General features: G+C 44.5%; 1 protein-coding gene across 1 annotated transcript in view; it reads right to left on the bottom strand.

Annotated features, from left to right (window-relative positions):
* PDGFRL (platelet derived growth factor receptor like) overlaps window positions 1–13,415 on the bottom strand; it is a 77,715-nt gene that overhangs the window by 5,242 nt on the left and 59,058 nt on the right. The window contains exons 3-4 of the mRNA XM_065901482.1: window positions 12,743–12,894; window positions 2,404–2,697 (exon numbers count right to left, since the gene is read on the bottom strand). Coding sequence (XP_065757554.1) covers window positions 2,404–2,697; window positions 12,743–12,894 — 446 coding nt within the window. The remainder of the gene's footprint in view (window positions 1–2,403; window positions 2,698–12,742; window positions 12,895–13,415) is intronic.

Here is a 13,415-nt window from a genome sequence, read left to right on the forward strand (position 1 = left end):
ACTGTCTCTTCAATAAGTAGTGAGGGAAAACTGGATTGCTACATTTAAAGAATGAAATCAGAACACCTCTTAACACCATACACAAAAATAAACTCAAAATGCATTAAAGACCTAAATGTAAGTCTGGATACTATAAAACTCTTAGAGGAAAACACAGGCAGAACACTCTCTGACATAAATTACAGCAAGATCTTTTTTGATCTACCTCCTAGAGTAACGAAAGTAAAAACAAATATAAATAAGTAGGGCCTAATTAAACCTAAAAACTTTCACAGAGCGAGGGAAGCCATAAACCCAATGAAAAAACCCACAAAATGGGATAAAATATTTGTAAACAAAGTGATTGACAAAGGATTAATCTCCAAAATATACAATCTGCTCATGTAACACCTTATCAAAATAACAAAAAACCCAATCAAAAATGGGCAGAAGATCTAAATAAGTATGTCTCCAAGAAGACATATAGATGGCCAAAAATCACATGAAAAGATATTCAACATCACTGTTTGCTAGAGAAATGCAAATCAAAACTACAACGAGATATATCACTTCACACCAATCAGAATGGCCATCATCAAAAAATCTACAAACAAGAAATGTTGGAGAGGTTGTGGAGAAGAAGGAACCCTCCCATCCTGCTGACGGGAATGTAAATTGTTACAACAGTATGGAGAACAGTATGAATGTTTCTTTAAAAAATTAAATAAAGAACTACCAAATGATACAGCAATCCTACTTCTCGGCACATATCCAGAGAAAACCATAATTCAAAAGGATAAATGTACCCAGTTATTCATTGCAGTACTATTTAAAATAGTCAAGACATGAAAGCAACCTAAGTGCCAATGACAGAGGAATGGATAAAGATGTGGAACATCTACACACAGTGGAATATTACCCAGCAGTAAAAAAAAAAAATGCCATTTGCAGCAAAATGGATGGATCTAGAGATTGTCATACTGAGTAAAGTCAGACAGAGAAAGCCAAATATCACATGATATCACTTGTATGTGGAATCTAGAAAAATATTACAAATGAACTTATTTACAAAACAGAAATAGAGTCACAGACATAAAAAAAATCTATGGTTACTAGGGGGAAAAAGCAGGGGAGGAATAAATTGGGAGATTGGAATTGACATATACACAGTACTATATATAAAATAGATAACTAATAAGGACCTATTGTATAGCACAGGGAACCCTACTCAATACTCTGCAATGCCCTATATGGGAAAAGAATCTATCTAAAAAGAGTGGGTATATGTATATGCATAACTGATTCACTTTGCTATATACCTGAAACTAGCACAAGATTGTAAATCAACTATGAAAGTGAAAGTGAAGTCGCTCATTCCTGTCCGACTCTTTGCGACCCCGTGGACTGAGCCCACCAGGCTCCTCCGTCCATGGGATTCTCCAGGCAAGAATACTATAGTCCAATAAAAATTAACAGAAGAAAAAACCTGCAAGAGGCAAAGAGCTGGCAAAGATAATGAGAATGCTGTGGCTAAAGAAGCAGGGGCAATGGGACCAACGAAGCGGGGCATTTTTGTAGGCGAGGTAAAACCTAGAGGAAGAGGACAGAAAGCTGTCTGCTGAACTTAATGGCCTAGGAGGCCCTCTAGCCAAGGCTGCCTTGGTGGAGCTAGGGGAGAAGACCGAGGAGCCGGGGTGGGAGGGAAGCACCCCGACGGGGGCTGGGGAGGGCTCTTTCAGGGAGCCTGGCTGTGAGGGAGGAGAGAGATGGCTGCAGCCCAGGGTGGCGAAAGGAGGCTTGAGAGAGTTATTTGACAGCAGAGTGTTGGAAGCTGTGGCCTCATGAATAAGCCCTAGGGCTGAGACCCAGAGTCATGAAGGAGCCCAAATTCCCATCTCAGAGAGCAGTCAGCTCTTGGGGCCACCCATCCGATCGCAGAAATGCCTGGGCAGGAACACGGCTGCAGAGCACTCTGCCTCACACGAGGACCATCAGCCGGGCTCACGTCAGAGTGCTCCGAGTGAAAACAGGAGAGAGACCCTCCTCTCCTCCCTCGCAGGCCTGGCCAGGGAGCCTTCTGTCCTGGAGGTCGGGGGAGGTGCCTCCCACCCCCAGCCCCTGGCGCCAGCAGCCAGGATGGAGAGCGCGGGAGGACGCCGCGGGAATGTGGCCTGCTGCTGATCACACACACGGAGCCTGGACCAGAGACAAAGAACACGCTGGAAGGAGCTGAAGAAAAGGGAGTTGGGGGTGGGGGGGGGGGGTCATAGGCAAGAAAGCAGAACATTCTAGAAATGACAGCGCTGCAGAGAACCCTTTAAGAACAGCCATCTGTGCCTCCTACTCCCCCGCCATCACTGGGGACAGCGGTACCCCACACGGACCAGCCGGAAGGGGCTCGCGTCTCGCCCCGGAAGTGCTTACCCTGCGCGTAGAGCAGCTGGTACTTGACAGAGATCTGAGACTTGCCCCCCGCCTCTGCCTTGCAGTAGACCACCCCCTGGTGGCCGGAGTGAGGCTGCAGATACACGAAGCCTCTCTTCAGGTCGTAAACGATATCCGTTCCGTTGGCCGGGATCTCCTTGGCCGGGAACTCCCTGTGGAGGGTGACCTTGGCCGACAGGACGGTCACTCGGCAAGGAACCACAGCCTGCCTGTCCGGGTTCAGGTAGACGACATCAAAGTGACTGGGAGAAGGTACGAAGAGTTCGCCTTTCTCTGCAAAGGGAAAGACACGGGCTCATTTAGCCTGGAGAAACAGGGTGAGAACACTTAAAGGGATGCTTATATTCAGGGCACGAAGATGGCAGTGTACTCCAAACATGGAGTCCTTAGGAATTGAAAAGGCCATTTTAACACATTAAGGGCTTTCCTGGTAGCTCAGAAGGTAAAGAATCTGCCTGCAATGCAAAACTGGGTTCCATCCCTGGGTGGGGAATTTCCCCTGGAGAAGGGAATGGCAACCCACTCCGGTATTCTCGCCTGGAGAATCCCATGGACAGAGGAGCCTGGCGGGCTACCGTCCGTGGGGTAGCAAAGAGTCGGACAGGACTGAGCTACTAACACTTTCTTTCACTTTCATTTTAATACATTCCTGACCAGGGGGGTTTTGCAGAAACTAATGCCTGCGGCCATCAGCGTGGGTAACAAAAGACTTATTAATATGTCTCTGGTCAGTAAGTTGTTAAAAAATGAGTTTCCTTTTTTGGATAAAGGATGTTACTTCCTATCTTCTTTTTTTTTTTTTTTTAAATATTATTTTATTAGTTGGAGGCCAATCACTTCACAACATTTCAGTGGGTTTTGTCATACATTGACGTGAATCAGCCATATAGTTACACGTATTCCCCATCCCAATCCCCCCTCCCACCTCCCTCTCCACCCGACTCCTCAGGGTCCTCCCAGTGCACCAGGCCCGAGCACTTGACTCATGCATCCCACCTGGGCTGGTGGTCTGTTTTACCATAGATAATATACATGCTGTTCTTTCAAAACATCCCACCCTCACGTTCTCCCACTTCCTATCTTCTTGAAACAAAATCAGTATTACTTCAAGCCCAAATCAGGCCCACTGGTTTACCCCACCGAGGAAGCAGTGAAGGGGACTGGTTTCCTTGTGCTAAGAGCAGTTTTAACACCTAGGAACCCTCTGCCGTGTCTCTAAAGAGGTCAGCCCCACAGCCCTCGCTCAGTAACTGGGAGGGACTTTCCCGCCCAGCAAGCCTCTCTGAGCCAGGCCCGATGTGGTGCGTTGTCCTCACAGGCCAGGGGACCTCATTTCTGCCCGAGGTCAATGGAAAGAGAATTAAGCAGGGACACACGAGGAGCCAGCTAGTCTCAGGTTCTGAGCTCTATTTTGGTGGCCACTGGGCTGCGGACCTTCAGCCTGTTTCTTACACTCTACCTATTCCCTGAGAAATCACCCTGCATGTTCTTTAAGCTCTTGATGGTAGCTTTTTTTTTGTTTGTTTTTTTCCAGTTAAGGCATATGGGATCTAGTGCCCTGAGCAGGGATTGAACCCAGGCCTGCTGCACTAGGAGTGCAAAGTCTTAGCCATTGAACCACCAGAGAAGTTCTGATGATGGCATTTTTATCATAGAGAAATGAGAACTGGTTTCCCTGTACTTTGCTCAGCACAGTCAAGGGACTCTGGATTGTGGGGGGGGGTGTTTTTTTGTTTGGGGCATGAAACATTAAATACTTTGTTTTCTGGATCATTCCATGAGAGATTATAGTGATTGCCAAGAGAAATCATTGAACTGAATCACACCCCAACCTTTGTTCAATTGTCTCCTATGTTTTCCAACCATATTTCTGAAACAGTTATTCTTGGCTTGCTTCACTAGCCTTTGTGCCCTAGTTTTATGACTGTTTTTTACATTGAGAACAGAATTCCTGGACACAATAGCAAATGCCGTCACGGGCCAAGAGTTCTTCGCCTATAAGTATTATAATATTTTTAATAATACCAGCATCTCTAACATGGAATCATGGCTCAGGAAATCTCCACCTTTTCTAAGACCTTCCATCAGGCCAGGCAATTTGTACCACTTTACAATATGTTAACTTTCAGGCTTAGGCAAGGCTACCTTGGTCAATATCTTACCTAACACCCCTGTGTTCAAATGGAGTAAGTCCATGTGGCCTTGAATCTGTCACTTCATCTCTCTGTGCTTCAGTATCCCTGTTTCTAAAGAGGAGAATCTGGAGCATTTGTATTAAAGATCTCTTTGTCAGTTCAGTTCAGTTGCTCAATCATGTCCAACTCTTTGAGACCCTGTGGACTGTAGCACGCCAGGCTTCCCTGTCCATCACCAACTCCTGGAACTTGCTCAGACTCACGTTCATTGAGTTCACTGATGCCATCCAACCATCTCATCCTCTGTCATCCTCCTCTCCTGCCTTCAGTCTTTCCCAGCATCAGGGTCTTTTCCAATGTGTCAGTTCTTTGCATCAGGTGGCCAAAGTATTGGAGTTTCAGCTTCAGTATCAGTTCTTCCAATGAATATTAAGAGTTGATTTCCTTTAGGATTGACTGGTTTGATCTCCTAGCAATCCAAGGGGCTCTCAAGAGTCTTCTTCACCACCACAGTTGAAAAACATCAATTCTGTAGCACTCAGCTTTCTTTATAGTCCAATTCTCACATCCATACATGATTACTGGAAAAACCATAACTTTGACTATACAGACCTTTAAAGGCAAAATAACGTCTCTGCTTTTTTAATATGCTATCTTGGTTGGTCATAACTTTTCTTCCTAGGAGTAAGCATCTTTTAATTTCATGGCTGCAGTCACCATCAGCAGTGATTTTGGAGCCCGAGAAAGTAAAGATATCTTTTTAGCAAATATTTAAGGAAGGTGTGATTGTCAGATTCAGAAAGAACTTTTGTTTTAAGGTTTTCTACAGGAATCTGACCCCTTCATGAATCGCAGCCTTGTCTTGCAAAGGGGTTTGTGTAACTCAATGAAGCTATAAGCCATGCCATGTAGGGCAACCCAAAATGAACAGGTCATGGTGGAGAGTTCTGACAAAATGTGGTCCACTGGAGCAGGGAATGGTAAACCACTCCAGTACACTTGCCATGAGAACCCCACGAACTATATAAAAAGGCAAAAAGATATGACACTGAAAGGTGAGCCCTCCCAGGTCAGAAGGTGTCCAATAAGCTGCTGGGAAGAGTGAAGAACAATTACTAATAGCTCCACGAAGAATGAAGCATCTGGGCCAAAGCAGAAACAACACTTAGTTGTGGGTGTGTCTGGTGATGAAAGTAAAATCTGATGCTGTAAGAACAGTATTACCTAGGAACCTGCAATGGTAGGACCATGAATCCAGGTAAATTGGACATAGTCAAGCAGGAGATGGCAAGAGTGAACATCGACATCTTAGAAATCAGGGAACTAAAATGGACGGGAATGGGTGAATTTAATTCAGATGACCATTATATCTACTACTGTGGACAAGATTCCTCAGAAGTGGAGTAGCCCTCACAATCAATAAGAGTTCAAAATGTAGTAGTTAGATCCATCCTCAAAAAACAACAGAAAGATCTCAGTTCATTTCCAAGGCAAACCATTCAACATCACAGTAATCCAAGTCTATGCCCCAATCACTGATGCCGAAGAAGCTGAAGTTGATCAGTTCTGTGAAGACCTAGAAGACCTTCTAGAACTGACACCAAAAAAAGAGATGTCCTGTTCATCATAGGAGACTGGAATGCAAAAGTAGAAAGTCAAGAGATATCTGGAGTAACAGGCAAGTTTGGCTTTGGAGTACAAAATGAAACAGGGCTAACAGAATTCTGCCAAGAGAATGCACTTGTCATAGCAAACACCCTTTTTCAACAACACAAAAAACAACTTTACACATGGACATCACCAAATAGTCAATCCCAAAATCAGATTGATTACATTCTTTGCTGCCAAAGATGGAAAAGCTCTATACAGTCAGCAAAAACAAGACCGGGAGCTGACTGTGGCTCAGATCATCAGCTCCTCATAGCAAAATTCAGGCTTAAACTAAAGAAAATGGGGAAAACCACTCAGCCAGTCAGGTATGACTTAAATCCCCTATGAATATACAGTGGTGGTTATGAATAGACTCAAGGGATTAGATCTAGTAAACAGAGTGCCTGAAGAACTATGAATAGAGGTTTGGAATATTGTACAGGAGGCAGCGAACAAAACCATCCCAAAGAAAAAGAAATGCAAGAAGGCAAAGTAGTTGTCTGAGGAAGCTTTACAAATAGTTGAGGAAAGAAGAGAAGTGAAAAGCAAGGGAGGAAGGGAAAGGTATACCTAACTAAGTGAGTTCCAGAGGGTAGCAAGAAGAGACAAGATGGCCTTCTTCAATGAACAGTGCAAAGAAATAGAGGAAAACAGCATAAGGGGAAAGGCTAGAGATCTCTTCAAGAAAACTAGTAATATCAAAGGAATATTTCATCTAAAGATGGGCACAATAAAGGACAGAAACGGTAAAGACCTAATAGAAGCAGAAGAGATCAAGAAGAGATGGCAAGAATACCCAGAAGAACTACACAAAAAAAGATCTTAATGATCCAGTTAACCATGATGGTGTGGTCACTTACCTAGAGCCAGACATTGTGGAGTGTGAAGTCAAGCAGGCCTTATGAAGCACTGCTGCCAATAAAGTTTGAGGAGGTGATGGAATTCCAGCAGACCTATTTAAAATCCTCCAAGATGGTGCTTTTAAAATGCTGCACTCAATCTGTCAGCAAATTTGGAAAACCAGCAGTGGCCACAGAACTGGAAAAGGTCAATCCTCATTCCAATTTCCAAGAAAGGGCAGTACTAAAGAATGTTCAAACCACCAGACAATTGCACTCATCTCCCATGCTAGTAAGGATATGCTCAAAATCCTTCAAGCTAGACTTCAGCATTATCTGAACAGAGAACTTCCAGATGTTCAAGTTGGTTTTGGAAAAGGCAGAGAAACCAGAGATTAAACTGCCAACATCGGTTGGCTCATAGAGAAAGCAAGGGAATTGCAGAAAAACATCTACCTCTGTTTCACTGACTACGTTAGCATCTTTGACTGTGTGGATCACAACAAACCGTGGAAAATTCTTAAAGACATGGGAATATCAGAGCACCTTACCTGCCTCCTGAGAAACCTATATGCAAGTCAAAAAGCATCAGTTAGAACCAGACATGGAACAATGGACTGGTTCCAAATTGGGAAAGGAGTATGTCAAGGCTGTATATTGTCACCCTGCTTATTTAATTTATATGCAGAGTACATCATGTGAAATGCCAGACTAGATGAAGCACAAGCTGGAATCAAGATTATGGGGAGAAATATCAATAACCTCATATACACAGAAGACACCACCCTTAGGGCAGAAAGCGAAGAAGAACTAAAGGGCCTCTTGATGAGGATGAAGGAAGAGAATGAAAAATCTGTCTTAAAACTCAATATTAAAATAACTAAGATCATGGCACCCGAAGGAGAAAAGGTGAAAGCAGTGACAGATTTCCTCTTCTTGAGCTCTAAAATCACAGGATGGTGACTGCAGCCATGAAATTAGAAGACAATTCCTTTCTGGCAAGAAAGCTATGACAAACCTAGACAGTGTGTTAAAAAGAAAAGACATCGCTTTCCTGACAAATGTCAAAGCTATGGTTTTTCCAGTGGTCATGTATGGATGTGAGAGCTGGACCATAAAGAAAGCTGAGCACCGAAGAATTGATGCTTTTGAACTGTGGTGCTGGAGAAGACTCTTGAGAGTCCCTTGGACTGCAAGGAGATCCAGCCAGTCCATCCTAAAGGAAATCAGTCCTGAATATTCATTGGAAGGACTGATGCTGAAGCTGAAACTCCAATACTTTGGCCACCTGATACAAAGAACTGACTCATTGGAAAAGACCCTGATGCTGGGAAAGATTGAAGGCAGGAGGAGAAAGGGACGACACAGGATAAGATGGTTGGATGGCATCACCAAATCAATGGACATGAACTTGGTCAAACTGCAGGAGATGACGAGGGATAGGGAAGCCTGGAATGCTGCAGGCAGTGGGGTCTCAAGGAGTCTGGCAAGACGTGGCAACTGAACAACAGGAATCTGAACCAATATGCATGCAAAGCCAGTAGAATAAGTGAACAATTTGAATTTCAGAACACAAAAATGAGGCCTTATTTCCTATATTCTAATCCATGTTTTCAAAGAAGGGACCACACCAGTTGCTTTAACCAACAGAAAAATAAAATGTATTTGCCAAGTGAATGAAGTAAGCAAGGCTGCAGAAAGAATATATGAATGAGTAAGCAAATTACTATCTATAAATTAAATCTGTTCAATTTTCATTTATTCATTCCTGGATATTTATTGAGCATATACATATTTTTATTAATTCAGTTGAATTGTTGTAACTTGATAAATTGCGAAAACTGAATTTCTTTTAAAGTAAAAAAATTCTGCCATCAGTAGAATCCATCTACCAAAAAAAAAAATGTGTTCAAGTTTATAATTAAAATTGTAGATCACAAATGCCTCTACGAATATGCTTGGTATCTACTCAAGTGGATGACAAACATTGCTTTAAAAAACAAAACACACGGAAATGTAAGATTTCAAAAAAATTAGAGTTAAGAGGCTATAAACTAAAACCCAAGTTATAACAAACTCCATACTTGGTAAAGTGCTGGTTCATATGATTTTACCACACGTGTAAACTGGAGCCCATGCCTCTTACTATGAGGAAGCCCTGCTGCTGGTAACGTTTCCCCCCACCCCACGCCCTGGTCTTGATCTGGGAGGTGGTTAACTTGAGGATCATTCACTAAGCTGCAGAGTTGTGATTTGTGTATTTCCCTTAGGATAAGTCATACTTCAATACAAAGTTAGAGCAGAGGAGGGAAAAAAACCCTCTGAGAGCCTCCTGAATGAAGATTGAATATAAATATAACTTGTAGCGGTTGCTTAATCAAAAATTGAACAAATTAACAGTCAAAAGAAGCTTCACAGTGTTTACAATCAAACTCTAGGAAACACACACACATAATGGATGCCAGACGTTTCTCTGTGTGGCTGGTGGGGAAGCACGTGTTCTGAGAGACTCCAGAGCCAACAGCCTCCATGACAGCCCATCTTGGTCCTCTAATGCCTGAAAAGACAAAGCGCTAAGCCCTATCCTGAAAATTCAACTGGACTCTCAGTGTTGAGGAATAACAATACAATCCATTAAGTCACATCTCTGATGCAGGTTTTTTTGAAAGTTGAAATGTTGATTTTTCAGCCTTCCTGTGATACACAAAAGGGCTTCCATAAATTAAGAAAGGAGATATGCCTCCAGAACTCAGAGAACCTATTACCCGAGGAGACTTTCTGCTCAAAGTTAGGTCTTCAGTTCAAAAATCTGTTTTAATAACCATTATTTGGGGAGGACACAACAGTGCTAATCACAGCAAAGAATTTTCATTCTGCAACTTGAAACATGGTATCAGTCCTTGTCCAGAATAACAGATCCTGTGAGTCTTAATTAATCTCCTTTCCACTGCTGCTTCCTACTGTGGTACCATTCTATGGGCACATGGGCACTTCTGGGTGGCACAATCCAGAATGAGGCTCAGAAGCAATGGCCCATGAACACCTGTTAGCAATCCTGATGATGCCAGTATGCTAGCTTATGTGTGTCTGTCAATCTTTCCAGACACACATAACCTAATTTCTAACCTATTTTAAAAATAGGTTAAAGGACTTCCCTGGTGGTCCAGTGGCTAGGACTCCATCGTCCTAACTCAGGGGGCCCAGGTTTGATCCCTGGTCAGGGAACTAGATCCCACATGCTGCAACTAACAATTTACTTCCTGCAACTAAGACCCAGCACAGCAGTCAATCAGTCAACAAGTCAATTGATCAATCAATCAATTAGTGGGTTAAGACAGTAAGAACACTGGATCCTGGACCAGAAAAAAAGGGGATCTGACTCTTCACTCCGCTGCTTGAAGTGAAGGAATGTGGAACAAGTCACCTCGCCCTGTTTTATCTTAGCATCAGCATTATTATTTCTAGTGTGCAGAGTCGCTCATTTATGTCCAACTCTCTGCAACCCCGTGGACTGTAGCCCACCAGGCGCCTCTGTCCATGGGATTTCCAGGCAAGAATACTAGAGTGGGTTGCCATTCCCTGCTCCAGAGGATCTTCCCAACCCAGGGATCGAACCTACATCTCCTGTGTCTCCTGTAACGCAGGCAGATTCTTAACCCACTGAGCTATCAGGGAAGCTTCCCTGATTATTTCTAAAAAAGAGATAATTAGGTAGCTTCTTCTAATTTCCTCAGAGCATTGTGGAAATTAAATGAGATGCATGTGTCTCCAGAATCACAGAGCACTCTGCTGATGTATCTGCTCGCCAGAGAGGAGCTCTTTGGGCAGGATGGGAGAATGTGTGAGATTTTGCTGAAGTGTTCATTAAAGGTCAGAGCCTACAGTCATCTGAGCTGTAGATCTGAGTCACGGGAAATCTACAGGTACAACAGATAGATTCAGGATGTAGACAAACCTCATGACAGAGCCTGCCCAGACACCAAGGAGGCCTCCTGGACTCACCTGAAATGCCTCAGACACCAGCAGCACTGGGGCATTTGAAAGATTCTGGAAAGCTGTCCCTGACCTCTGAGCCTTGTTGGAGAACATTCTCCCCAAACCTTAGAATATAGAGAGCTTGGCAGTGGAAAAGGCTGGCAAGCCACCCTGCAGTGCCTGCTTCTCCAAGTGCAAGTTCCACCTGGCAAGCCTGGCCCCGGCCCTGCAGGGGAGGAGAGGCCCCTGACCTGCAGTTTCAAGGCCTTGGTGTCTCAGGATTGACCAAAGACCGACACTTGGGCGCAGGCATCAGGATTGGAGCCGCTCCAGCCTGTGGAACGCTGTCCCAAACCTCAGCTCATGGTACTCACAAGGACAAACTCAAGGAGACCATCAGCCAGGCATTCTCTGACAATGGCAGCTCCAGAAAGGAGGTCACCAGAGACTGTGAGAGCGCAGTGACTGGATGTCTACAGCCAGGCCATGCTCGAGCCCTCTGTGCTGATGGCTGTTCTGAATCCACTGTCCAGGAGGGTAGAGGCTGGCCACAGGTGCCAATGAAGCACTTGAAACGTGGCAAGGGTCACCGGGATACTGAATTTTTAACTTTGTTTAATTTAAAAGAATTAAAAAAAAATATTTGTATAGCCTTGGTACGGTAGAGAACAGATTTTTTTCTTTTGGCTGTGCCTCATGGCATGTGGGATCTTAGTTCCCTGACTAGGGGTTGAACCTGCATTGGAAGCACAGAGTCCTATCCACTGGGCTGCCAGAGAAGTCTTGACCTTGTTTAGTTTTAACTAATCCCCAATGACATTTGAATAGTCACACACACCTCAACTTCAAATCCATAGTCTCAAATCCACGCCCATACCATCTTCTTTCCCTTGACACCAGTCAGTCAGTTCAGTCACTCAGTCATGCCCGACTCTTTGCAACCCCATGGACTGCAGCACGCCAGGCTTCCATGTCCATCACTAACTCCTGCAGCTTGCTCAAACTCATGTCCATTGAGGCGGTGATGCCACCCAACCATCTCATCCTCTGGCGTCCCCTTCTGCTCCTGCCTTCAGTCCTTCCCCTGACACAGCAGATCGGTTATTAAGTCTTATGTGTGTGCTTAGTCACTCAGTCTGTCGGACTCTCTGTGACCCTATGGACTGTTTCCTGCCAGGCTCCTCTGTCCATGGGGATTCTCCAGGCAAGAATACTGGAGTGAGTTGCCGTTTCCTTCTCCAGGGGATCTTCCCAATCCAGGGGTAGAGCCTGCATCTCTTAAACCTCCTGAATTGGCAGGCAGAGTCTTTACCACTGGTACCACCACACGTCTGCTGGCTGCCATATTGGACAATGCAAGTACAGACTCTGGGACCAGACAGTTCTGGGTGCAAATGCTGGTCCAGCCACTTCCTGCCATCTGACTGAAGGACTTACTTATCTCCCTCAACCTCAACTTTCTCATTGAAAAAAAGTACATACACACACACACACACACACACACACACATACACACACACACATATATATATGTACTTACCCTGAAGAGTTATTGCAAGACTTACATGAAATAATTGATGTAAAACCTGAGCTTTTCAGAGTCTGGGAAACAGGGAGTGTTCTCATTGTCCTTATCTGATAATCGGCAGACAGAGGGAACCTTTAATGTGGGCAAGTCCAGAAGTCTGGAGAGTTCTGCCAATGCAGCCAGCCTCTTACCTGTGAAGAAGATGTAGGTGGAGCCTGTCTTGGCCTCGTCCCTCCTGCAGACGTAGCCAGTGCAGAGCTGTCCCCAGCAGCTGAACTCGCCCGTGTCAGCTGCGGTGGAGTTGACCAGGGTCAGCTGGCTGTAGCGTTCGTGCTGCTTCACACTGTCAACAAGAGCAAAGCCCATCAACAGGGCCGGGACCCGGCACCCATCTCTCTTTGCTCCATCACCCTCACACATGAAGCCCCAAGGCTCCGGGCAGAGGGCCCTTCTCAGACAGCACTGATGAATAAAAGGGTGTACTGGGAGAAAAGTGTGTTGGGGGTAGGTGAGGAGGCAGAGGGGAAAGCCTTTCTTAGCAGTAGGCTAAGACAGTGGCATTTGACATCAATGACAATGACATTTTCTCAAGAGAAGACATTCTCTTCGACCTCAGAACTGAGGTTTCCTTAAGTAAAATCACTGGTGTGTTGCAATGCAGTCACACACGTTCAGCCACAAAGCCTTGGGTGGGCATTTTGCCTTCAATTTTGGTTTCTAATGAGTTTACTTAGCAGCAGTCAAAGTGAATGAAAGCATACAGCCATATCCAGGATGCAAAACCTCTTTAATCAGTAAGAATAAGTCTCTGAACACAAGCTTGGACTCTTTGAGATGCTGAATTACTATATTTCAGATAAGAAC

This window comes from Muntiacus reevesi, chromosome 10 (assembly GCF_963930625.1).
Source record: "Muntiacus reevesi chromosome 10, mMunRee1.1, whole genome shotgun sequence".
NCBI lineage: Eukaryota > Metazoa > Chordata > Mammalia > Artiodactyla > Cervidae > Muntiacus > Muntiacus reevesi.